The 26,302-nt window shown below is 41.5% G+C and overlaps 1 protein-coding gene across 1 annotated transcript; it reads left to right on the top strand.

Moving 5' to 3' along the window:
• The first annotated feature begins 909 nt into the window (after positions 1–909).
• On the top strand, positions 910–12,246 carry LOC311034862 (eukaryotic initiation factor 4A-I). Its single transcript, XM_084042886.1, has 11 exons — positions 910–944; positions 2,850–2,907; positions 3,619–3,751; positions 4,253–4,392; positions 4,788–4,956; positions 5,526–5,635; positions 6,312–6,455; positions 7,492–7,629; positions 8,557–8,646; positions 9,997–10,076; positions 11,033–12,246. The coding sequence occupies exons 1-11, from the start codon at positions 922–924 to the stop codon at positions 11,175–11,177; spliced, it is 1,230 nt and encodes a 409-aa protein (XP_083899012.1). The 5' UTR covers positions 910–921; the 3' UTR covers positions 11,178–12,246.
• Positions 12,247–26,302: the final 14,056 nt, after the last annotated feature.

The following is a 26,302-nucleotide window of genomic DNA, read 5'->3' as shown; positions in this document are numbered from 1 at the left end:
TTTGAATGTATAATGTTGCCTACTGTTTGAATACATGTTCCTCCTTACTGAGAGACTTGAGTCATCATATTATTGGCATTATTTTGGGGTGAACTCATTTAAGCCCCACACCCCACTTAAAAATAGCTGATCTACAAGCTCACAACACATTGCATTGCGAGGTTGTAAAACAGCTGTTTTTGAACATTTGAAAAATAATGTATCGTTATTACTATTATTGTTATTGCCATGACATTCCCAAAACAGGGGGGGTTAATGTGGTTAAGACGATGACGCCAGTGTGACTCATGAGTCATAACATCCCCCTTATTTAATTCTCAACCATCTGCCTTTTAATGAGTGAATCCCGTCATTAACGTCATGATGATGTGACATCACCGCCATCGGTGACGAAACAACCAAGAAAAGAACCGCCCAACAGACAACAGCACGGGCAACCTAACAGCCAAACAAACGCTCCTTTTTGTCCGCTTTGACCAATTAGACGTCAAGAAGGGAAAAAAAACGAACGACCCGCCCCATCTGCCAGTGGGAGTTCGTTTTATCAAGCCACGGTGTCTCGGATGAGCGGGGCTATCTGTGGCTATACACATTGAACATATTCTAGACTCGTTATTAAGTCTCATTAGGTTTATTGATATTTGTATTAATTATCTTTATGTTTGTATAACGTGTATTTGTATTAAAGCAACCGAAGCCGGTTCCCCGCCCGTCCACGGGCTGCACGGCGCACCACAAACTACGCATCACGTCGCGGTGAAAGCGGAGCAGCCTAGCTTGCTTGCGGCCTGGATCCAATCACGCGGGCTCAGGGGCGGGCTCACCGCTGACTGACGGCGTCGCGGCCCAATGGGAAGCGTCCGCAGCGCTCCACGTCGACATATATAATAAAACCCTGCCAGGTTTTCTTCCTTTGTAATAATGTCGGCCGACTATGAAGAGAGGTGAGAGACCGTGTTTTTGTGATTTATCCCAACCTGCCGGGACGTTGTTGAGCCTATTGTGGGGTTTTCTTTTTTACTAACAAAAACCGGGATGTTAGGCGATTCTTTACGAATGTTTTGGCCGCCGGAATGTTTGTATTTAAGTGTGTTCTTGTGACGGTTTGGCTGTAGTAATAACGCCGGCCCCGGGATGGATGATGATGGCTCGATCGTCGCCCCCGCCTCGTCTATAAAACCATCCGACTGACATTTAGTCAATTAATGATCGCTCCTTGTTGTTTTTATGTTATCATCGTGGATTTATCCCTTGGACCGCAGCGTCCTATATTTTTTTAATGCATTTTAAATCATTTTTTCACAACTTAAAAAAAATAACTATTTTCCCGGAAACATTTTATATGATTAATCGACGCACATAGGTGAATTAATCGGTTCATGCGTGTTATTTGTGTTAATGCCGACACGTAGAGTGTCATGATCGTGGTGATCTGTACGTGTAAAATAAATTAAATTAATAATGAACCGGCACCCGGCGAGGAGAACACGTGAATGATGGTTTGAGGCCTTCCTTCTCTTCCTGGTCGCACGAGCGTTCCCGTCCCTTTTAATATCTGGTTAAATAACTCTCATAACGTCGGTTTTAATGTTTTAACTCGACAGATCGTACATGTTTAGACGGCCATAGCTGCCAGTGTGACCGTCCGGCACGCGTTTAAACTCCGCTTTGCGCTAATTACGGTCGCACATGGCCGACCACATAGCCTGCCGTGAAAACGTGAATGCTAGCTCCCCCGAGCTAATGGGGAGGACAATGCCGGGGGGACACGCCGAAAGCGGTGAGCCATCGAATTGTGTGACCGCTAGGTGTCGCTTGTCGTTGGAATGCGTTCGTCGTTGTTGGCGCGAGTGTGGATAACATGGTGTTGAATGTCAATCTGCTTTTGTTTGGCGTGTGATGTATTTTTTTAAAACGTAACTCGTGTTTTCATATCTGTATGGCAGCTACGTTTTGTTATGTATTTGTTTTCTCTCGACGGAATATACCCAAATAAAAAATACCGCCCTCCTGTAGTCGCGGAATTCATTGGGTCACAGATTCAGACGTAGCACTTTAAACTAGGCCGCAAGATGTTGCTAGAAACGGAGCGTTTGTTTGCCCTTTTTTTTGTCTTTTTGGCGCATCGATGGCCTGTGAATGGCTGATGGTCGGTGTGTGAATGGCTGATGGTGTGAATGAATGGGTTATTTTGGTGTCAAGTTGAATGGTTTCCGCTGACTTGACGTTTCCTTTTGAAAAAGAGGACGGGTGGTTTGTTTAAAGGCCCGACGCTACTCGGTGACCCGTGTTTCTTTACAAAGAACCAAGGCCTCCGTACAAACAAAACATTATATATTCATGTTCCTTGAGGTCGAATATGTCTGCTTGTTTGTCTTTTTTACATGTTTGCGTAATAAAACACCGCGCCCTCTTGTTAGCCTCCCATCGGCATTTTTCAGTCCTTGTGAAAACGACCATCTTGAATACTGTGAATAAAAAATGGCGGACTGGTGTTAAAAAAAAAACCAGGCCGTGATCCATCCCGTTTTGTTGATTGCATTTCTTTCCCCCGCAATGGCGGTCTAAAGATGTTATTAGATTCATTATTAACCCCACTTTGTCCCTCTCTTCATTCTTTGTGCTGCTAAAAAGGAGTTTCAACTCTGACCCAACTGAGTGAGTCATGGTGCTTGTTGCCTAATCTAACCCCACAGTAGCGTATGTTATGTATGTACTTCAGGAAATTGAAATATGATGCCAGATTGCGTTTGTTTGGTGTGTGTGTTGCTGCAAAGGAACTAGAGAGAGATCATGTAGCTGTTGTGTACCCCCAGGAGTTAATGGCTCCCCATCTCTTGTGATTTCAGAGACAGAGGAGACAGGGACAATGGCCCCGAGGGCATGGAGCCAGATGGAATCATTGAGGTATGTCCTGCCATATTTTTTTTAAACGATTTTCCTTTTTTTTAGCCTGACTCCATAGTCCTGAGCTGTAATACTGGGTAGACATTTCCTATGTTGAACCCATTAAGACCCGAGGTCGAGTCTACAAATGCCCTTTAAATCAGTAGTTTTCGCACTTATTTTTTTTAAATGGCAGATGTACAAGGTTGCGACACAAGGTGTCAGTAAATCTGATAATGTTATTGACTTGCATTGTCTCAAATAGCCGCTCAATGTAGTGTGTTTTGAGTGTCTCAATCGGCCTCTGAAAAAGATCTATAGGCGAGGGGGAATTGTCTGAATTACCCCTTGTTATAGTAGAAAATATGTTCATTATGTTGAATATTGGCTGTATAGTGATGATATCCATGCGTGTCAACTGACTCTGGATGTCACTGAGTGTCCTGTGGGCCCCAGTCAACGTTCTGTTGGCCTGGACCGTCCCAGAACACCGGTGCTCCAGGGCAATGATCAGAAACCTCACTTTCTGAATACAGCATCTATAAAGATTAGTTGAGCTTGTATATCCACTATTTTTGAATGACCAACGCAGCATCTAAAATGACACCGATGCCTTCCTGTTTCTAATGGTTTTTCAACCGACCGTTCCCCTTGACACTTGTTCTAATATGTTTTCTACTTCGTTTATCGTTCTAATATGTTTTCTACTTCGTTTATCCTTCTCTCTCGCAGAGCAACTGGAACCAGATCGTGGACAGTTTTGATGAGATGGCCCTGCGCGAGGATTTGCTCAGGGGAATCTACGCCTATGGTTTTGAGAAGCCCTCTGCCATCCAGCAGAGAGCCATTATCCCTTGTATCAAGGGTAAGTGGATTTCATTTCTTGCTAAAGAACAAGTTAACACTCGGGTCATGTTGATACTGGTTAGTTTGGCAACCCGAAGAGGCTCTGGACAGATTGCCATAAAGAGATGACATGAATGGAATGATGGCACTGCTTTGGATTATTTTAGCAATCATTGTATCTTTTTAGAGATGATTTATTATGAAATCTAACCCCTGCCACTGGGCAAGGCAGTGTCCTGTAGTGTCACTAAGTCTTAAATCTGGCATGGGGAAGAATGAAAGAAGTCCATTTTAATCCCAGTCAGCTCTGCGTGGTGAGATATGGCTGGTTCATGCAGTGGACACAAACAAAATGTTGAAAAATATAACTTAATAATGTACCAAAAAATGGCCTAAAAGCTCACAGTGCCACATCTGCAATGCGTCAAGTTTGTAGATTGCCTATTTTCAGCAAGTAACACCGTAGTAAGTGAAAAGGCAGAAACGGCAGACGGTTATAGTGTCTCCCCTCTGTCCCCAGGTTACGATGTGATCGCTCAGGCCCAGTCTGGGACGGGGAAGACCGCTACCTTTGCCATCTCCATCCTGCAGCAGATTGATGTGGAGCTCAAGGGCACACAGGCCCTGGTCCTGGCCCCTACCAGGGAGCTGGCTCAGCAGGTGAGTGCTGCTGCTGGCACAGACGGTGACTGTCCCTATTTGCACGATGCTAAGAAAAGTAGTTTTAGTATGTATCCACAGTTCCCTGAGTCTCCTCCCAGCTGCTGTGTTGGTGAAGGACTGAATGTTCTTTGGTAGAGAGAAGAGACACGTCTGCTCTCCACAGTGACAGGGCCTCACCGTCCCTACTCACGACTTAACAGCAGACGACATGATAAACAAAATGCAACACTTTTAAAGCCTGCATTGGTTGACGGTGACTGTCCCTTGGCCAGTCTCCACGGGCGGAGGATTGGGTTCAGGCTTGTGGCATCCGGTTACCAAATGGACGGCGGTAAATAAAGGTGCGATAACATGGCGGTAACATTGAGTGTCTTCTCTATAACTCCTAACAGATCCAGAAGGTGATCCTGGCCCTGGGGGACTACATGGGTGCTGGCTGCCACGCCTGTATCGGTGGGACTAACGTCCGTAACGAGGTGACCAAGCTCCAGGCCGAGGCCCCACACATCGTAGTGGGAACCCCCGGACGTGTCTTCGACATGCTCAACCGCAAGTTCCTCTGTAAGTCCACTTGATTTGCTTACCTCATGCGTGCAGGGTTGTCAGTAAATGTGGTAATAATAGTTATTGACTGGTCTCAAATAAGCTGCTCTATGTCATTGGTAATTTACTATTCATCCAATCGGTATATAGGCCTTAATCTACCTCTGAAAAAGCTCTGTAGGCGAGGGAGACTGTCTGAAATGCCACTTTTGTTATAGTAGATGTGTTCATTATGTTGAATGTGCTGTATAGTGATGATATCCATGCGTGTCAACTGACTCTGGATGTCACTGGTGTCCTGTGGGCCCCAGTCAACGTTCTGTTGGCCTGGACCGTCCCAGAACACCTGTGCTCCAGGGCCATGATCAGAAACCTCACTTTCTGAATACAGCATCTATAAAGATTAGTTGAACAAGTTAACATAATGTAAGACTTATTTGGAATCTAATCAAGGATTTATTTCAGGTTTAGGTGAAATATTAAATGTAGTATGCGAGTATGTGTTTTTTTTTATGTTTCGGGGTCAGACAAGTATATTGTTTTGGTGCGTGGTGATAATTTTGTCTGTCTTTTATGTTACTTCCCAGCCTCAAAATACATCAAGATGTTCGTGCTGGATGAGGCTGACGAGATGTTGAGCAGAGGCTTCAAAGACCAGATCTACGAGATTTTCCAGAAATTAGGAAGCAACACGCAGGTATGTGGTGCAGCATGAAGAATGATATGTGCTCTAGAGAGAATTACTTATGACAAGAACCCACAATGCTAAGACAAGTAGTTTTACTAGTTTATCCAAGGTTCCCTCTCCTCCCAGCTGCTGTGTTGGCGAAGGACTGAATGTTCTTTGGTAGAGAGACGCGTCTGCTCTCCACAGTGACAGGGCCTCACCGTCCCTACTCACGACTTAACAGCAGTCGACATGATAAAACAAAATGCAACACTTTCAAGCATTACCTGCCAGTCGGTGTCAAAATCACTACCCTTTCTCTTGTAGTGTTCCCTTGACTTCACATTTGAAGACCAAGGGCCTACAAATGGGTGACTTACTACTTCAAGACACGTGATTGAGTGCAATTGGCAAGTCTAATATTTCACCGATATGTCAGATTTCTTTTGCAACATGTGTTTACCGTATGTCTGATCCATCTATACATGATTTTGCATTGTCAGGCCCCCAATAAATAAAATCATGTGTTGCGCAGCAACACGTTGTGAGCTTGTAGATCGGCTATTTTAGGTGCACAATACCGGCATATGTCAAAGTATAAATCAGGCCAAGTCGGCTCCGGGCTTTCAAAGGTGTGATCTCCTTTCTCAGGTTTGCGCTGGAAGCAGCACCCACAGTGACCCATGGTTCCCTTGTGTTTCTCCAGGTTGTGCTGCTGTCTGCCACCATGCCCGCGGATGTGCTGGAGGTCACCAAGAAGTTCATGCGTGAGCCTGTCCGCATCCTGGTGAAGAAAGAGGAGCTGACCCTGGAGGGTATCCGTCAGTTCTACATCAATGTGGAGAAGGAGGTGGGTACTATCTTTTTGTCACTCTCGACGTAACTTTTTTCACTTGCGGCATAATTTCCCTACGTTAGGCATAGTCTTTATGAGTTTAGGCGTAGTTCTGCCCGTATAGGCATAATTTCGCCACATTAGGTACATTTTCCAGAAACGCACGGTAGAAGTCTCAAGGCACAACTGCCAGTCAAAGAGTCACATTTTGACACTTTGGTTTTCCCGCCAGTCTTATCAGTGATGAGCTATCAGCTCTCACTGATAAGACGGGCGGGAAAACCAGGCTGCCCTCAGACTTAACATAAGTCTAACGTGCATCTTACTATGGGCTGTCTGGGCCTTTAGTAAGCAGAAGACTTGGTGTTGGAGGTAGACCTCCCCACTTAAAAGTGCTAAGTTTGTTATAACATTACTTTGCATTAACTTTTCAACCTGGCATCCCTATTTTGAGAATGTCATTATAGGCATAAATGATCAAAAGCGACATGTTGTGAGCTTGTAGATTGCTTATTTTGGCCATTTGTCGCACTATAGAAGATATGTTCAGCGACTACAGTTCTCAGACGACTGGTTTCAGTTATTTGGATTCCATTGAAGTCAGCCTGTCTTCTTTGGAATCATGTTGAGGGGTGAAAGTAGCCCAACTACAGCTTGTAGATTTGCTACTACGTTATTCTAAGATTAGAGCATTTAAAGTGGTCAAACTTGCAAATTATGTTCAGAAGCATGCATGTTGAATGAGTTGGCTGTATAGTGATGATATCCATGCGTGTCAACTGACTCTGGATGTCACTGCTGTCCTGTGGGCCCCAGTCAGCGTTCTGTTGGCCTGGACCGTCCCAGAACAACGGTGCTCCAGAGCCATGATCAGAAACCTCACTTTCTGAATACAGCGTCAACAAAGTAGAAAACGAGACCGTAATGGCATGCTTCATAGTTGAACAATGGCAAATTGTTTACGTGGTACTTATTTGGCATCTAATCAAGGCTTTCTTTCGACGAAGTATACCGAGGCTGCTTGAGTCCTAACGAGAGTTTGTCTTCACAGGAGTGGAAGCTGGACACACTGTGTGATCTGTACGAGACCCTGACCATCACCCAGGCTGTCATCTTCATCAACACCAGGAGGAAGGTGGACTGGCTCACCGAGAAAATGCACGCCAGGGACTTCACCGTCTCCGCCCTGGTAAGACCTCCCTGGATGCTTTATTTAGATCACTGGTTCTCAACATTTCGAAATAAAAAAAAGTCGAGAACAGTCATTTAGTGTTGAGCTGCTCAAATCAGCAGAAATGTTTGCGACTCTTTTGAGGAGATAGCTATCTGCCCCCTGTCACTGGGCAAGGCAGTGGCCCTTGGTGTCACAGCGTCTTATATCTGGCAGGGGAAGAGACAAAGCAGTCCATTTTAATCCCAGTCAGCTCTGCTCAGTGAGACGAGGCTGGTTCATGCAGTGGACACAAAACTATTTGTCTTAAAGGACGACTTCACCGCTTTTCAACCTATCTTCATATAGTTGGTCCTCACTAATACTCATGATAAAATTGTACATTTTTTTTCTACTTGGTCTGTGTCTCATAGGAGGACTGTGGACTGTCCAGAAACCGTCTATCAGTGACATCATTGTTAGGCATGATTTTTTCCCCCAAGATTTCACATTTTATTTAGATTTTTATTAACACGAGAACAATGGCTTCTTTTATTGCAACTTTCCAGGAATAGAAAGCCTGCAGTTTCTATTAGCTTGGATTCCCCATTGATGATGTCACTGGTAGACGGGACTCTGAACTGTCCACAGCCCTCCTCTGAGACACAGACCGAGTAGAAAAAAGGGTACCATTTTATCATGAGTATTAGTGAGGACCAATTATATGAAGATACGTTGAAAAGCGGTGAAGTCGTCCTTTAAGTGTTGTTTCATGACCCCATGTCCTTCAGCAGAAGGATGCAATCACTTATTTTAACAAATGTTTCTCTGTGGCGGTGTCCTGTGTTGTAGTCCTTTTTTTAAACTTTTAAAACCCTCTTGTTGTGCATACTTTGATCACATGTGTATGTACCGTGTCCTTGATGCTGAATGGTGCTTCTTTCTCTTCCCCCTGTTGTCCTGTAGCACGGAGACATGGACCAGAAGGAGAGAGATGTTATCATGAGGGAGTTCCGCTCTGGTTCCAGTCGAGTCCTCATCACCACTGACCTTCTGGTACGTCACTAACTCTGTATCCCTTGTGGGCACAACATTTTTGAAGTAGAGTTGTATACATATAGGTTTTTATTTAAAGAATAGCCTATTTAGGGAACTCTGCTTGGCAGAAATTGGCACAGTTGGCTGTTATTAAAATCGATAAATAACAACCAGAAGTTCTCAGTAACTGTCTCTGTGGTGGAAGTTGGCACTAAGTCAGGAACAGACACACCCAGCTTATCTTTCCTGTTAGGCAGAACATGACTTAATAACCAAGTTTCCATGTCTATAAAGGCAGTTAGTAGGACCACGGGTCATCTGATTCCTTAAGTTTCAGTCTCGCTCACTAAATGGCTCATAAAATTCTAGCTGGAGAACTTTGACCTAGTATACTTATTCTGGGCATGTCATAGTGGGTGGACATTTGGCGAAATGGCCGCTCTCTAAGTGGGCTTGTAAATCGGCTTAATTTGTAAAAATGTGTACCTGATGGCATGTATTCTGTGACAAAATAATGCTGAGAGGCTGGTTTATGCTTGGGCAAAAGTGTCATGCACTGTCACCTGGCAAATGATGCGTTTCCAAAAGTGTCGCATTTTCACTGGAATGCGTCATTTTGATCCAGTCTCATGTCAACGCTTTGTCACCCAAGCATAAATTCCACTTGGCTCTCCAAGGTTCCCTCTCCTCCCAGCTGCTGTGTTGGTGAAGGACTGAATGTTCTTTGGTAGAGAAGTCACGTCTGCTCTCCACAGTGACAGGGCATCACCGTCCCTACTCACGACTTAACAGCAGACTACACAAATGCAATTTAAATAACATTCTTGACACTTGTGGTCACCTCTCTCACGGTCTTTTACACTGCCATTCTAGAGGATGAGATCATTGTTTTACTGATGCGGTTTGTCTGGTAATGTAAGTAATGGCTAGATTGTAGCGAGGAAAAAGCATTTAGATTTTGGTGTCATCTACCCCATTAAGCTGTTAATGTGAAAGTAATGGCTAACGGGCAAAGGTGCGTTCTTTGTAGTTGCAGCGTGTTTTGAAACCCTTAATTGGATTTCAACAGAAGCATTCATTGCATACATATCTCCAACATAGTCATTGCATTGCCTCACATAGATCCCAATTAAGGATTTACATGACAAATTACACGACACCCTGATGACAATACACCACCAGACCTCATGCAATACTCTAATCGGGACTGAAAGGAAAGTTTATCCTCTGTACATATTGGTAGAAGGGACTATACCTTCCAGAATATTTTTTGGGAGCCATTCAAGGACAGTCTCCAGTCTAAAGTACAGGATCTAGTTACAGCATGTTTGTCAGTACCTAATAGAATGTGCTTGTCTGTGTCCTCAGGCCAGAGGTATCGATGTACAGCAGGTTTCCCTGGTCATCAACTACGACCTGCCCACCAACAGAGAGAACTACATCCACAGGTAAGCTCTTTAACCACTTTAAAACATAGTCTAGTCGAGGCAGACTATCGGATCTCCGCTTACAGAGTATGTCTTTGGACATCTGAAGTCAATGTGTGGGCTAGAACAAGTGGGACGACTGGCTGCCAACAAACCTATGCCCACTGTTTTAGAAAGTGAATCATATCACACCCTCTAAAGTATTTTCATTGGCTCTTTCCGCACATTTTTTAGCATTCATTGAATTTAGATGTCAACAGACATATCGGTAGGCGGAGATCTCTGCTTGACTAACTATGTGAGACTACTTTCCCTAATGTCTGGGGCAAACAAATTTACAACCTCAAAACATGGTCCAAGTGTTGAGCTTTTAGTTGGGCTACTTTATGAAAATGTTTAGGTGTTTATCATAGCCTAAAGCTGTATCGTTATAACCATGTAGCAAAGTAGTTGAGCTGATAAAATCAGCACAAATGTTTGCATTCATCTGTTGGTAATTTGCCAATTAACCCATTTAGACCTGAGGCAGATTCTAAAAACTTGGATAATGATAAAAACAAATGTATGTTATATACTGTACATGGCAACAACCACCCCAAAAGGGGTTCCCGAATTGAAAGGTGTAGTTATGTATAGGAGTTCCAAGTCTAAATGGGTTAAGAGATATCTTTTTGCCCCCTGCCACTGGGCAAGGCAGTGGCCCTTGGTGTCACAGCGTCTTATATCTGGCAGGGGAAGATGCAAAGCAGTCCATTTTAATCCCAGTCAGCTCTGCTCAGTGAGCCTAGGCTGGTTCATGCAGTGGACACAACACTACTTGTCTTAAGTGTTGAGCATTTTCATAAAAACGTATAGGTCTAGGTCTTTATCGAAGCCTAAAGTTTGTAGTATTACCATGTAGCCAAGTGTATTACCATGTCGCCCGCCCACTGTACCGATCAAATGCTCATCCCGCATCCACCCTCTTCTCCACTCAGGATTGGTCGCGGCGGTCGTTTCGGCAGGAAGGGCGTGGCCATCAACATGGTGACAGAGGACGACAAGCGCACCCTGCGAGACATTGAGACCTTCTACAACACCACCGTGGAGGAGATGCCCATGAATGTCGCCGATCTCATCTAAAAGAAGAGAGTGAAAAAAACGAAGATTCCGCCCGGCGTTTGGTTCTACCCCCCCCCGTTCCCCATCTTTCTCCAATTTGACCCTTTAGTTCACACTGATCCCAGTTCTGCTGCCACGAGAGCCGCCTCTCGGCCCGACTATAAATTGTCCCCGCACTCCTGTCCCCCACACTTTGTCCCCATCAGCATCCCCCCACGAACTGTTAATGGAAGGCTGTAGTTCTGATCCTAGTTTCCTTGTTATTGCATTTCACAAGATTTCTGGCCATCTTAATCTGGGCAAGGATGGGCTGTTCTGTAACCTGCTTTGTCTGCCTGCCTGCCTTAGTACATTTATGCCGCTGCCCTCTCCAAGTCGAGGCCGCCTTGAGTTCTTTTTGCGCTTCATCCCGAATCCCCACGTAGTCCGCCAAAACCTTGTCCTTCCCCCAAAACAAATGCAAGATCTCGTTTGTCGCCATGCCAATGTTTGACCCCCCGATGGCGCTCAACAAACGCAAAAAACTTTGAGACCAAATTAGTTTCTAAACTTGTTGTTTAAAAGAAAAAAAGGACTGATACTTACTGAGTTGAAACGGTATGGTGGTTAATAAAATTGTCGACCAATTGTTGAAGTAATATTTACTGAAGGAATTGAAGACTGCATCTCATTCGAACTTAGAGCAGGAAAAAAAATCTGTGGACTTTTTTTTTTTTGGGGGGGTGTTTAGAAAGTGTCAACCACTTTGAACCTGTTTTGGGCATGCCATTGGCAAATGTTTCCAAAGATGGCCGACCTACAAGCTAACGAGTCCCGAAAGCGACACGTTTCAGTTTTGTGTGGTGTTAAAGCTTGTAGGTCGGCTAACTTTGAAAACATTTGAATAGGGCTTTATACAATCGGAATAGTATTTGTCATAGCAAGCATTAATGTACTTGACAGAAATCACGTTCCTTTATGTCTCCAACAAAAAATTATGTCTCCAACAAAAGAAAGCTCCATTAATTCTCATGTTTGGAGGGGTGCTTGGGGTGCTTACACATACAGGGGCATCATCTTCAATAAACTGTATAGAAAAATTGATCAAGAATTGAGTTGTTTTCCCCCCTTTTCTGATCTTTCCTGTCTGCTGTGCGATTTCTTGTTAATACTGCTTAATTTGCATAGAGTATAAGTCGTGAAGGTAGCGTTTTTTGTTTTCGGATGCCGACTTCAAGGTTCAGACGCGTCGGGGCAAAAACGCACATGCTATTTTTTGTTTTTTGGCGAAGAATTTTGCCTTTTCTGGACTGTCTGAACTCGTTGGATTTTTCATCTCTAGCTCGTGATATATTTTTGTTTTCTCCGAATTCGTTTTTTTTTTTCTCTTTGGCGTCAGTGTAACCTACCTCATGGAAATGTGGGGCGAGGTCTTTTGACGTGAAAAAAAGGACCAAACTGCAGATGATTTGAGTATATTGAGATTATTATTCCGTTGTTCGTGTTTTCTTTGTTTAAAAAATGCCTGTCATGGGGGAGGTTAGGGGAGGTTAGGGAGACCGGGAGATATTCCTGGGGGTATTATGATCAGTGCTATTTTTTAAATGAATTTATTATTAAAAAATGTGATGGAATTGTTAACTCTTCTCAGACAGAAGCCATGTGATAACTTTTCTACATTGGATTCTGTATAGTATTTATTTTAATGGTTTTAAAAAAATAAATAAAGGTATTTCTCCTTTTTAACATGTGAAAACTATTGGCCTCTGCATTGTTTAACTTGGAACGGTTTCCTGTGGACCTGAAACTGTTCATGAGTTGACCTTCAATGGGACTGTCCACACACTATCCAACTGGAGTTCATCCAAGCCAGAGTTTATCAACTGAGTTCACACCTGATTCTTTTTTGGAACCAATGGCAACATCTGACATTTTCGTCACTATGACCCTGTCAAAGAGTCTTCTTCAGACCACCTTTGGGGGTTCCTTCCTGCCTTCCAACCCACCGGTTGAGACAGACACTGCACGAGCCTGTTTTATGCCAGAGAACTGAAATGGAAGCTGGGCATGTTAAAGGTCACTAGTTTTGTATATTGACCACTAGAGGGCAGCAGATGACAACAGGTAAATGGAAGCCGTCGTCTTTTTGAATAAAAGTTTTGAAGCCAGATCTTACAAAGAATACTAAAGGAATAACCCCCCCCCCCCCCCCCCCCGTTTTTTATCCCTGGGGAGGAATTGAAGTGTCATGATAGAAGCTGTGGAACAGGTGAGAGAAAAAAGTGCACTGGGTCCGAATGAATGGTTTACATGATGTACAATCAAAATGTAGGCTACATATAGCCAACAATGAATATACATATGTCAACTGTGACCATCACCAATGGATGTATGATTAGTATCAACAGGGTATATGAATGAAAAGATGTAGCTACAGTAGCAATATATGGGTGAATATTAAAGGACCACTTTGCCTATTTTCAACCATATGGTTGAATATGTATGAAGATATTATCTTCATGCAATTGGTCCACACTAATAATGCCCATTGCCACTCTGTTCAGAAACCTGTCAACCAGGTTGGCAATTTAAAATACGATAATTAAGAATAAGAGCTAATGCAAGAACAATGGCCTATTTCGGCATGCTAACTTTCCAGGAAGAGAAAGGCTGTAGTTTATTTTTTTCCCGGACAAAATAACATTACAATTACAGATAACAGGGCAAATGCAGTTACACCACTGGAAATGTAAAATAAATAAGCTCGAGGTTATATAAATTACTTTAGGAATATTAGCTTGGAATCCCCATCGATGTCACCGTCCATGGGCCATGATGAGACACAGAGTAGACAGACATTGTGCCATCTTATAATGAGCATGAGTGAGGACCAATTATTATAGTATTTAATAGTGACATTTATTTGATATAGGCTGCCTGAAGTTAGTTTATTAGTCCTACAGTAGCCTACTTTCCAGAGAAAGTGGCACGGATTTAAAATAATCTAGCCCTGAAACAATGGATGAACTTCAACTTGGTGTTTGCACTTTCTCCCTTTTTGGTCCGTGGGCCTACATCTACATAGACGTTCAGATTACGGATGTTACAATTATGTACGGGCCCTCAGAAGTACCCGTATCTTCCGTATTGTTCAATAAAAAGCATTTTAATCCGATCAGTGGCCATTTTCTCATAGAGTTATAATGTATTATAAAAAGTGCAATACACCTCCCAACCGGTAGGGTCGCGTAGTTGAATGCATATGGAGAAAATGGCCACCGATCGGATTAAAATGCTTTTTATTGAACAATACGTAAGATACGGATACTTCTGAGGGCTCGTACATAATTGTAACATCCATAGCCATGGGTTAAGCACTTCATATTGGAAATCTGAACGTTTTTTTTAGATGTACGGGCTAAAAAGGGAGAAAGTGCAAACACCAAGTTGAAGTTCATCCATGACGGTCGTGACAGACTGAGACGACCTCGTGTGATCCGTGGCTAAAAATAATACAACCCGTCTATGAACAATAAGCAACAGGTGGACACTCACAACAGGACCAATCGGTAGATAACAATCGGTCTTCATTTATGATGACTCATGTTTTCTCAGAAGGAAACACTCAAAGTCCTTGAGATTGCATTGCAATCATGTCCGTGTCAACTTTTTGTCACATCATGTAACAAACCAGCATGGTAGAAAATAGCAGAGGTGTAAAGTAACTAACTACATTTACTCAAGTACTGTTTTAAGTCCCATTTTGAGGTTGTTGTTTTTTTTTTACTTTACTGGAGTATTTCCAATTTTCAGTACTTTAATTCTACTCCACTACATCTCAGAGGCAAATATTATACTTTTACTCAACTACAATTATTTTAATAGTAATATTTTTTGATGCCAATACTTTTGCACTGTTACTCAAGTAACATTTTGAACACGGGCCTTTTACTTGTAACAGAGTATTTTATTGCTACTTTTCCTGAAATATCTGAGTACTTCTTCCACCACTGCCTACAGTAGCCTACTTCCCAGAGAAATTGGCAAGGGGTGTATATTCCTTTTAAATCCAACCTGTCTATTAACAATAAGCAACAGGTGGACACTCTCACAACATGACATGATAACAATCGGTCTTTATTTATAAATATGACTCATGTTTTCTCAGAAGGAAACACTCAACGTTCAGGCTCTATGCAAAGCAGCAATATTGGAAATACGTTTGGCCTCTTCTTACTTCCTTCACAGGTGTTACTAATGATACTAATGAAGGCTCTGTTCCATTCTGGTCACACAGAGTCAGGGTGCTGATATTGTGCATGTTGACTCACTGGAAACACTCTGCTACACCAATGGGTCTCAAAGTGTGGTCCAGAGTGTACAAATGGAACCAAATTTACCCGTAAGGGCCATTTGGTTCCATTTGTAGAGTTATGGGGGTCCTTGAAATTAAAAGGTTTGAGAACCACTGTGGTACCTAGAGTAGTGCAGTTGGTGGGTGTAGTTCTGCTTTATCTCCACCAGAGGGGGGAATGACGCAGAGTCTTTGGTTTGTTGTAAGTTGTAGGGACTTTGTGAAGCTTAGGGGCTTGTTGTTATGGAAATGAAGTTTACATCACTTCTCCTCTGGGATCTGCAATGGTGGAAGAACTCTTTGAATTCAATACAAGTGGAATTAACACAGTCAAGTAAAAGTCCAGAATTCAAATTGTGACTAAAAGAAAAAGTACAAATAAAGGAAAAAGTATTAGATAAAATCTAAATATACTTCAGGAACCAAATCGAATGTACTTATGTACAGAATAATAAATATTACTTTATTGTATAGCATAAGGCTTATTTTAATTACTTTACATAACGCTGGACAGCCCTGATCAATGTACCGTCTTATCTTAATTTATAATACTTCATCATAATGTATTTGCTGATTACATTCTATATTGTTAATCTCAATCTACCTAACTATCCACCTAACTAAAGGTATCAACTACTTATTTATTCTACGTAAACATATCCACAATGATAACAATAATCAATAGCAGAACCAGATATGAAAATGTGTCTCCATCTTAGATATAACTGCAGCATTTATGCACACATGAGAAAAAAGTGTGACTTATGGATTTATATATTTATATATAATGTATATATATATATATATATATATATATATATATATATATATATATATATATATATATATATATATATATATATATATATATATATATATATATATATATATATATATATATATATTCACATAATTAGAGAATCATCAGGACTATATAACAATATAATGAGATGGGTTATACGTCAACTTTGTGCTTTTGAGCACTATATGTAAAGTCAAGAGTGTGGTTTTTACCACCAGTTCAAGGTGAAAGGTTTTGGGCCACATAAAAAAACAGTGTTACTTTATACGTTTCTAACTCAGAGAACCATTGAACCACATGGATTTGATTCCTATATTTGTACACAGTGATGTAAAGTAAGTACATTTACTTAAGTACTCTACTTACAATTTTGAAGTATTTTTACTTTACTGGAGTATTTCCAATGTTCAGTACTTTCACAATGCGACGCATTGTGAGCTTGTCGATCTGCTATTTTTATTTTATTTTAAATAAAAAAGTACTTTTTCCACCACTGTTTGTACACGCTCAGATTTAAAATAAGTAGGCCTAAGTAGAAGTTTTAGACCACAGTTTTTTTTTTAAATGACCCAAAGTGACTCACACCTGTTATGCGGCAAGAAAGTTGATGTCAAGAGTTTATTTGCCAATATAGGTGCCTCCTATGAACCAGTAAAGTAAAGTAAATAAAGTAATGGAACCTTACCTTAGTCACAAAGTGAGTACATAAGAGAGACTGGACTTTGTATTTGCTCCATGTCAACTGTGATCCACTTACTGATTAAATATAGGTGAGGAGTACTTGTCTTAAACCTTATACTACGTTGACCATATTCCCAAGGGCTTGACTGATTGAATACGTTATTTGTCAGAAATGTATACAGCACGTGGTAAGACATTAAAGCTAAAGTGGTGGAAAAAGTACTCACTTTTTTTACTTAAATAAAAGTATCAATACTGCAACGTACAAATACTCTGTTACAAGTAAGAGTCTGGAATTCAAAATTTACTTGAGTAAAAGTGCAAAAGTATTGGTATCAAAATGTACTTAAAGTACCAAAAGTAGAAAGTACTCATTATGCAGAATGGCCCAAAAATAGCAGATCTACAAGCTCACAATGTGTCGCATCAAATGGTCGAAATGTATGCAGGGCTGAAGTGGTTAATGTATATTTTGTAATAATAATCAAAATCTACAAAGTAACTAGCAACTAAAGTTTTCAAATAATTGTGGTGGAGTAAAAGTACAATATTTGTCTCTGAGATATAATGGAGTAGAAGTAAAAGTACTGAAAATTGGAAATACTCCAGTAAAGTAAAAATGCCTCAAAATTGTACTTAAGTACAATACTTGAGTAAATGTACTAGTTACTTTACATCACTGAGTACTGTGCTAACGCAACATAACAACAATAATACAAGATGGACATAAAGATATATTAATAAAGATATCGTTGCTTGTCGGGGAGAAACCATATTTCAACTTTTTTTTCTTTTCTTAAAGTAATGACCCCACTTCATCCTACAAGAGCATCACACAAAAGTTGTGAAATATATAGAATAAATAATATTAAAACACCAACATTACGCAAATTTGTCCAATTTTACACAGAAACACAAAATGATTAAAAAACACAAATTTTCCCCCCGAAATTTGAGTGAATTTTATGGAATTTTTGTAGGAAATCAACTCAATTCATCTAAAATAAACTTTTATCTTATTTTATCTGATTAAATACTTCAAAGAAAGTATACAAACAAAAGGAGTTCAAATGAGTATATGTCTGGCTGTGATATTGATTGTTTAATGATGTCTTATCTGTTTTTTGTATACTTCAAGCTGCTGCTGCTGCTCTGCCAATTAAACACAAACACCATCCAGGCCCTGGGAGCCAGTAATGGATGTCATAATCCCTGAGAATGCTTTGTTGGACATTCCTCAGCATGTACACAACACACACACACACACACACACACACACACACACACACACACACACACACACACACACACACACACACACAGACACAGACACACACACACACACACACACACACACACACACACACACACACACACACACACACACACACACACACACACACACGTGTACACAACACACACGTGCACACAACACACGCGCGCGTCCACACACGTATACAGTGAAGCCAATATTAAACATGAGTATGTGCAAATATACTGTATAAGTACACATTTACTCAAACCGACAAAGAAGGATACACATTCACACCATATGCACGCATGCACGCACGCATGCACGCACACACCTACGCACGCACGCACGCACGCACGCACGCACGCACGCACGCACGCACGCACGCAAAACAACACACTCCCCTCCATCTGTCCTGGCCCTAAACCCACCAACCCCCAACTTTACTCTCCCGAACAACCCCCAATCCACCAAACACACACACACACACACACACACACACACACACACACACACACACACACACACACACACACACACACACACACACACACACACATTTGCATCGCTATACTTGTGTTGTGAGGACATCATCATTTTAGGGTGGCATTGAAAATAGCTGAAATTGGCAAAAGAAAAATAGCCTATCTGCATTCTTGTATCGGCCATTTTTCGGTGCGTGACATCGTTGCGCAACTAAGTATAAAATAGGGAAAAAACTCCAACCCTAACCCCTAAACCTCCAATCTAAATGTCTAATCCTTACCCTTACCCCAACGTGAACCTTTCCCTAATCATAAACCTACCACTAAAAACCTTTTAAACCATAAAATTCCGCTTGTGAGAACCAGGAAAATGATGGTGTCCATTTTTCAAATAAGTATTTACTGTACACTTTTGGGGACATTTGGCTCTCACAAGTATAGCAATACAAGTACACGCACGCGCGCACACACTCACACACACACACACACACACACACACACACACACACACACACACACACACACACACACACACACACACACACACACACACAGTCCAATAACAGCCGATATGACGTCCATAGCAGGCCTCATAACATGTTATGTCTCCCTATCATCATTATCACCCCGATACTCGCCTCTACCCCTTCTCCTCTCTCCCCACCCCACAGCCTAGGTGGCCCCCCTCATACCCCCCCCCCCATGTCCCCTTCCATGGAAGGGACCCATACTTTCTCTCCCTCTGGGTCCCGTAACAACTCACCACCACTCCACCAAAACCACCACCACCCACCCACCCAAACCCCCAGCCCCCCGCTGGGTGCTCGATTGTGGGCCGGGGGGATTATGCAAGCGGGGGGGCTCGTAAAGGGCCCTGCCAAGGTCTTTCTGGCCCTGTGACGGATGGCTGGGGACACTGGAAGGGGGGGGGGCGGGGGGGTCACTGTTTTGCATGAGAAGAGAGACCGGGAGCAGGGGGGAGAGGAGGGGAGGGGGAGGAGGGGGGGATAGAGGGTCCATTCAATGGAGGGCTGTCACCCCCCCAAAGACTGGAACTACTGAAACTACCAACCTCCGTCCCCCTTCCATCAACCATTCCTCCATACACCACTCTCTCTCTGTTGCCATGTCTACTTATTATAAGCGACTCTGGGCTTGTTTTTCCTGCAAAGTTGCTTGTAAATTATTGGCAGGTTGCAGGTTTTTGGGCTTGTTTCTAAAGTGTAGTTGTTTATTTGGGCTTGTTTCTAAAGTGTAGTTGCTTATTTGTACTTGTTTCTAAAGTGTAGTTGTTTATTTGGGCTTGTTTCTAAAGGATAGTTGTTTATTTGGACTTGTTTCTAAAGGGTAGTTTTTTATTTGGACTTGTTTCTAAAGTGTAGTTGCTTATTTGGGCTTGTTTCTAAAGTGTAGTTGTTTATTTGTACTTGTTTCTAAAGTGTAGTTGTTTATTTGGGCTTGTTTCTAAAGTGTAGTTGTTTATTTGGGCTTGTTTCTATAGTTTAGTTGCTTATTTTGGCTTGTTTCTAAAGTGCAGTTGCTTATTTTGGCTGGTTTCTAAAGTGTAGTTGTTTATTTGGGCTTGTTTCTAAAGTGCAGTTGCTTATTTTGGCTTGTTTCTAAAGCGTAGTTGTTTTTGTGCCAAGGTGAATTGATTAATTGAATACACAGGACCACAATGGAAACAGGCTTTTTGTGTTATCCTTTTAGCATCATTGTGTAATCGTATACACTGTACTATTTGCAAACTGTTAATAGTATTCAATCAATCATTCAAAACCCCAGTTCCAGGTGTGTGTTGTTAACGAGTCGCATCGCGTTGTGAGCTTGTAGATCGGTTATTTTAAAATAGCTGATGTATATAGGTTTAAAGTGCATGTGGTCTAGTCGCTTCTATTGGACTTGTTTTCACAGACCTGGTTGCTTATTTTTCTCTCAAGATCTGGCAACACGGATACACCACTCTCTCACTCTCTCTCTCTCTCTCTCTCTCTCTCTCTCTCTCTCTCTCTCTCTCTCCTTCTCTCTCTCTCCTTCTTTCTCCTCTCACTCAATCATCTCTCTCCCTCTATAATCTCTCTCTATCTCTCACCCTCTCTCCTCTTTGCCACCTTTATTTTCTCCCTTTTCTCTCTCTTTCTCCCTTTCCTCTCTCTCTTCTCTCCTTTCTCTCCTCTCTCTCTCCCTTCTCACCTCTCTCTCTCTCTCCTTTTTCTCTCTCCTTTCTCTCTCTCTCCTCTCTATTTCTTTCTCTCCTCTCCTTTTCCCTCCTCTCTCTCTCTCTCTCTCTCTCTCTCTCTCTCTCTCTCTCTCTCTCTCTCTCCTCTTGATGCCCCCCCCATCACCCCCCCCCCCCCCCCCCCCCCCACACACACACACACACACACACACACACACACACACACACACACACACACACACACACACACACACACACACACACACACACACACACACACTCTTCCCTCCATCCCATTCCATTCTCTCATTCTCTCTCTCTCTGCCCGGTCACCCTCTTCTAATCTATCTCCTCTTTTTTTTTCTCTCCTCTCGGGTCTCCTTTTACTTCTTGATTTCATCCCACTTAATTTCTGTTCATTCACATTTCCCTTGCTTTCCATCAAGCTGAGGGTTTTTTTCTCCTCCTCTTCTTCTTCTTCCTCTTATTCATTTGCGGTGATTTCCATAACATTTAAAAGCCTCTCTCATTATTGGACCGTGGGGTGGTGAATGAGACACTATAATATAAACCGCATGGCGTACAGACTCTCTTAATAGTGAGATAAGTCTCAGTGTGACTGAATGGCCCCTGACATTCTCCTCAAACTCAGTGTCACCGAGGACAAGACAAGACACTCTCTGCTGTGTCACCGGGCCATCAGTCAAAGAGAAAAGAAGAAAGTGAAACTAAGAAATACAGTGCGATTCTATGGAAGGGTCACTACAATGACACGTTAGCATCCGATTGGATTACGGTGAAGCCACATTTTAATACTGACTGAGCTGTTATAAAAACCATCGGTGAGCTGTCACTTCATCCAATATCATATTGTTGGTGTTGGGTGGAACACCAAAAAAGTGATCATTATTTTCAAAACAATTTCAAATAGTGAAAATTGCTGATCTACAAGCTCACAACGCCTCGCATCGTGAGGCGTTGTGAGCTATTTTCTCTACTTTTGTGCGACACTCTTGTATGATGAAGTCGGGCATCGATTTACGCAAAAATAAAGAAAAAGTTGAAGATACAAGGTTTCTGCCTGACAGCAACAATATCATATAGGCCTGTTACACTAAAGCCCGATTTATATTTTGTTTTACGGTGATCTAAAAAACAGATCTATAAGCCGATCTACAAGCGCACATTGATTAATGTGTGCTTGCTTGTAGATCAGCTACGTTTTGGACACGCGACACAGTCGAGCGGAAATTAAGCATATATACAGCATGATGTTTTCGAAGTCCTTCCAGGGAGGGTCTTGGTTGGCTGGTCCGCACTCTCGCATCGCATGGCTCCTGGAAGGGATTCTATATGGGGTCTGAAGCTGAATGGGCAGTAATTTATTTTCACTATAATTCAATTCCCATACATGGAATACAGGGCAGAAACATTGATGAGTGACTGTTAGTGACAGCACTTTCACCATTATGAAGTTGAACCTACTGTATCAAATACAATTATGATGTTCAGATTGTGGAGAGAATCATTTGAATTGGGGGCCCATAGCTTCATAAAAGTCCATTTGGGGTCCTTGACTTTACTCAAATGTAGGATACTCAGTAAATGTACACATTTACTTAGTACACGTTGAGGTATTTTTTACTTGATGATGTACTGCCATTCAACTACATCTCAGAGGCAAATATTGTATTTTTGTATTCCACTACAATTATTTGACAGCTTTAGTTGCTTTGCAGATTTAGATTATGGAAAACATACATTAAGTGATACATTATGACATTATTATTTTACCAGCTGCAACATCAAAGTGATGAACACATTCATGCATTAGACCAATAATATATGATTGTGAAATGGGCCATTCTGTATGAAGAGTATAGGCTATACTTTTACTTTTGGTAAGCTACTGTAAGTATATTTGGATGCCAATACTTTTGTAGACAACTCAAATAACATTTCCAATGCATGACATTTACTTTATTTACTGTGGTATTACTACTTTTAAACTTCAATTGGAGTAGGCCTGCATGGGCCTACTGCTATTTCTACCACTGTATGCCTTTTCAGGCCTATAATTCCAGCACACATACTATATATTAGCATTATTTCTACATTACAGGGCCTATTCTTAAGAGCCCAACAACGATTCATTCAGCCTGACGAATAAATAACACAATTAGACCCACTTAATGTTTTTACATATTGATGCGAGGGAGAGTGCTGCACTTCATTTAACTGTTTAATTCGCCCATGTGGGCTGCCGGAGCGGACCACCCAGCGCCATAGGAGCCCAGGAGAGAAGGTGTCAAAACTTCTCACTTTCTTTCACATGTTTTTTTGACATATTAGTCGTGAGATTTGGGGCCACTGGCCAAACACAGCTCTTCCTCCCACCGGCCGTTACCCCCCCGCCGGGGCAGCCATTGTGATGGAGAAACTAGGCCTGCTAATTTGTCACCAATGCAAATGTATAACCCCCCAGCCCATGCTAAACGAGGGGGCTCCGCTCCCCCCCCATCATCCAACGCACAGAAGCCAGCTACTGTCTGCTTGTTGCATGTTGCCCCCCCTCGGGGCCAGAGGTCAGCATGGCCAGGTATCGGCCATTAACACCTGCATTCAGTCTTGTCTCTCCCCCCGGGGAGAGACAAGACTGGAGGTGTGCAAAAACACCATGTAATGACCTCGGAAAGCTGTCAAAGTACTCTGTAAAACAGCTATAGGTCACCAGTGGTGAGAAAGTATTAAGTACATTTACTTAAGTACTGTAGGCTACTTAAGTACAACTTTGAGGTGCTTACTTTACTGGAGTAGGCCTATTTCTTTTTTTATACCTTCACTTTTTACTCCACTACAATTATTTGAAAACTTTAGTTACTAGTTACTTAGATTTGGATTATAATTACAAAACAGACATCAACCACTTCAGCCCTATTTAAACTTTGGCTATTTGAAAATAGCCGATCGACAAGCTCACAACGTGTCACAATGCGAGGCATTGTGAGCTTGTAGATCTGCTATTTTCAAAAGATCTTTTATTCATTGTATGCATTTGAAACCTTGTGAAATGGAACATTCTGCATAATGGATACTTTGGTATTGATATTTTTATTTAAGTAAAAACCTTTGAGTACTTTTACCACCACTGTGGTCTATATGTTCAGTTAACTCCAAATGGACAACAAAACCATCATGTCAATTTAACTCTACAGGCCATCTTTAGGCTTCTATAATAACATAATAATATGTATAGGCTAATCCTCGTGTAATCTCCTTTGACAGCCATCATCTCACTGAACATTTCCACTTAGCCTACTGTTTACAGCCTATAATAATAGCCTACTGTATACGTTTTTGCGGATTGTTCTGTTTGCATAAAGGAGTCTGAACCGAAGCCAAAAGACAGCTGTGTTGTATAGACTGTAGGCTAATTAATGCACACTTTCCATATTGTGGGATTTAAAAAGGAGTGCTATTAGGCCTATGGTTTGACATCATTATTTCAATACACTCACACAGACAAGTTTTTGCAAGCTCAGTTGTGAAATCGGTAGATTAGTTCTCATAACAATGCAAGCATGTTGTTTGATTTCTTTAAGTTCACTTATAAACTATAACCTACATTAATACCTGCTGCTATTTTTATGCACTCTATTCTCTCTTATATTTTTACACCCTTAACTGCAATATTGAGAGCTTGCACTAAGCAGAATTTCCCCCACTCTTTTACTTTGTAACTGTGTGTATATCAAACTATAAAGTTTGATTGACTTTTGTGAATGACAAAATATGCACAGCATCTGGCAAATTCAAAGTATACACAGTCAAATCTGGAGTAACATTTCAAGGTGCATTAGGTAATTGTTGTAAATGTTAAAATAAGCTCTATATTCTGATAGTGCCATTGCTATAGTGTTTGTTCAGTAACAGGTGTCTCCCTGTCTCTGAAAATGCTTTTTCAGGTCGGGATACCAATTTGATCCAATCAGGAGAGGGAGAACTCATACAGGTTATGGGGTATAATCAAGTGAAACGGGACGTGATGACACAAAGATGTGAAATTGACAACCCACCTGGAAAAAAGTATTTTCTGTTTATTAAAGCGCCCGAGAGACTGGGAGAGGGAGAACTATCAGAATATAGAGCTTTAACTTTTTAACAAAAAGGTTTTTGTTTTAAAACATCACTATCACCAATATCGCCAAAACAAGATTCAAGATTCAAGAGTTTTATTGTTACAAGTACAAGGGCTCCTCAACATTGTAGCAGCAATAATAACAAGAGATAATTAAGGATAGTAGAGCAAAAAAAGGATGATAAATACATGGAAATAGCAAAGTATGTTACATTAGTCATGATGACACAAGACTGCATGGCACTGATAGTGTATATTAATCTACAAACTACAGTGAAGAGTGTGTAGAAAGAAAACATAAGGGCATAGTAGATTAATGAACCCTAGCGTCCCCATAATCCCTATTCTGGGGGGCGAACGTTGGGTGAAAATAGTAGGTCTACTATCAGTGGTGGAAGAAGTACTAAGATATTTTACTTAAGTAAAAGTAGCAAAACCACAATATGAAAATACTCTGTTACAAGTAAAAAGCCTGTGTTCAAAATGTTACTTGAGTAAAAGTACAAAAGTATTGGCATTAAAATATACTTAAAGTAACAAAAGTAAAAGTACTAAAATGTTTGAAAATAGCAGATCTAAAAGCTCGCAACGCGTTGCATCGTGACGTGTTGTGAGCTTGTAGATCTGCAATTTCAAAATAGCTTATGTATGAAATAGGGCTAAAGTGGTTAATGTACAGTATGTTTTATAATATAATAATTTATATCTGCAAAGTAACTAGTCACTAAAGTTTAAAAAAAAAACTTGTACAGGAGATGTAGTGCCTCTGAGATGTAGTGGATTAAGAAAAAGTACTGAAACTGGAAATACTCCAGTAAGTAAAAAAATATCTCAAAAATTGTACTTAAGTACAGTAGGCCTACTTACTTAGTCACTTTACATCGCTGTCTAGTGTCTACTATCTCTCAGTGCATCACGTTGCAATAAATTGTGAGCTTGTACATCGGCTATTTTCTGGAGGGAAAACAGGAGGGGGCCCTAACAGAGCCCTGGGGCACTCCGGTCAGCAACAGTAGGCCTATAGGTCAACTAGGTTTTAAGTGATTTAAAAGCTATACTAGACTTCAACACAAGAGCATTAAAAGTAATGCAGTAAATTACTTGCTACTGTAATTAATTTACATAACAAGCCCCATAGTCTAACCCTACTGGTTCTCAACGTGGGGTCCGGACCGGGGACCCCCAGGGGTCCTTGAAGGGGTCCCCAGCTAAATTAGTCAATATAGCATAAAAAAATCGGTTCAACCACTTTAAACCCTATAGAAGAATAGCCATT

Source organism: Gymnoscopelus microlampas, assembly GCF_963454915.1.
Source record: "Gymnoscopelus microlampas genome assembly, chromosome: 19".
Lineage (NCBI taxonomy): Eukaryota > Metazoa > Chordata > Actinopteri > Myctophiformes > Myctophidae > Gymnoscopelus > Gymnoscopelus microlampas.
This window is presented reverse-complemented; position numbering and strand designations above follow the sequence as displayed.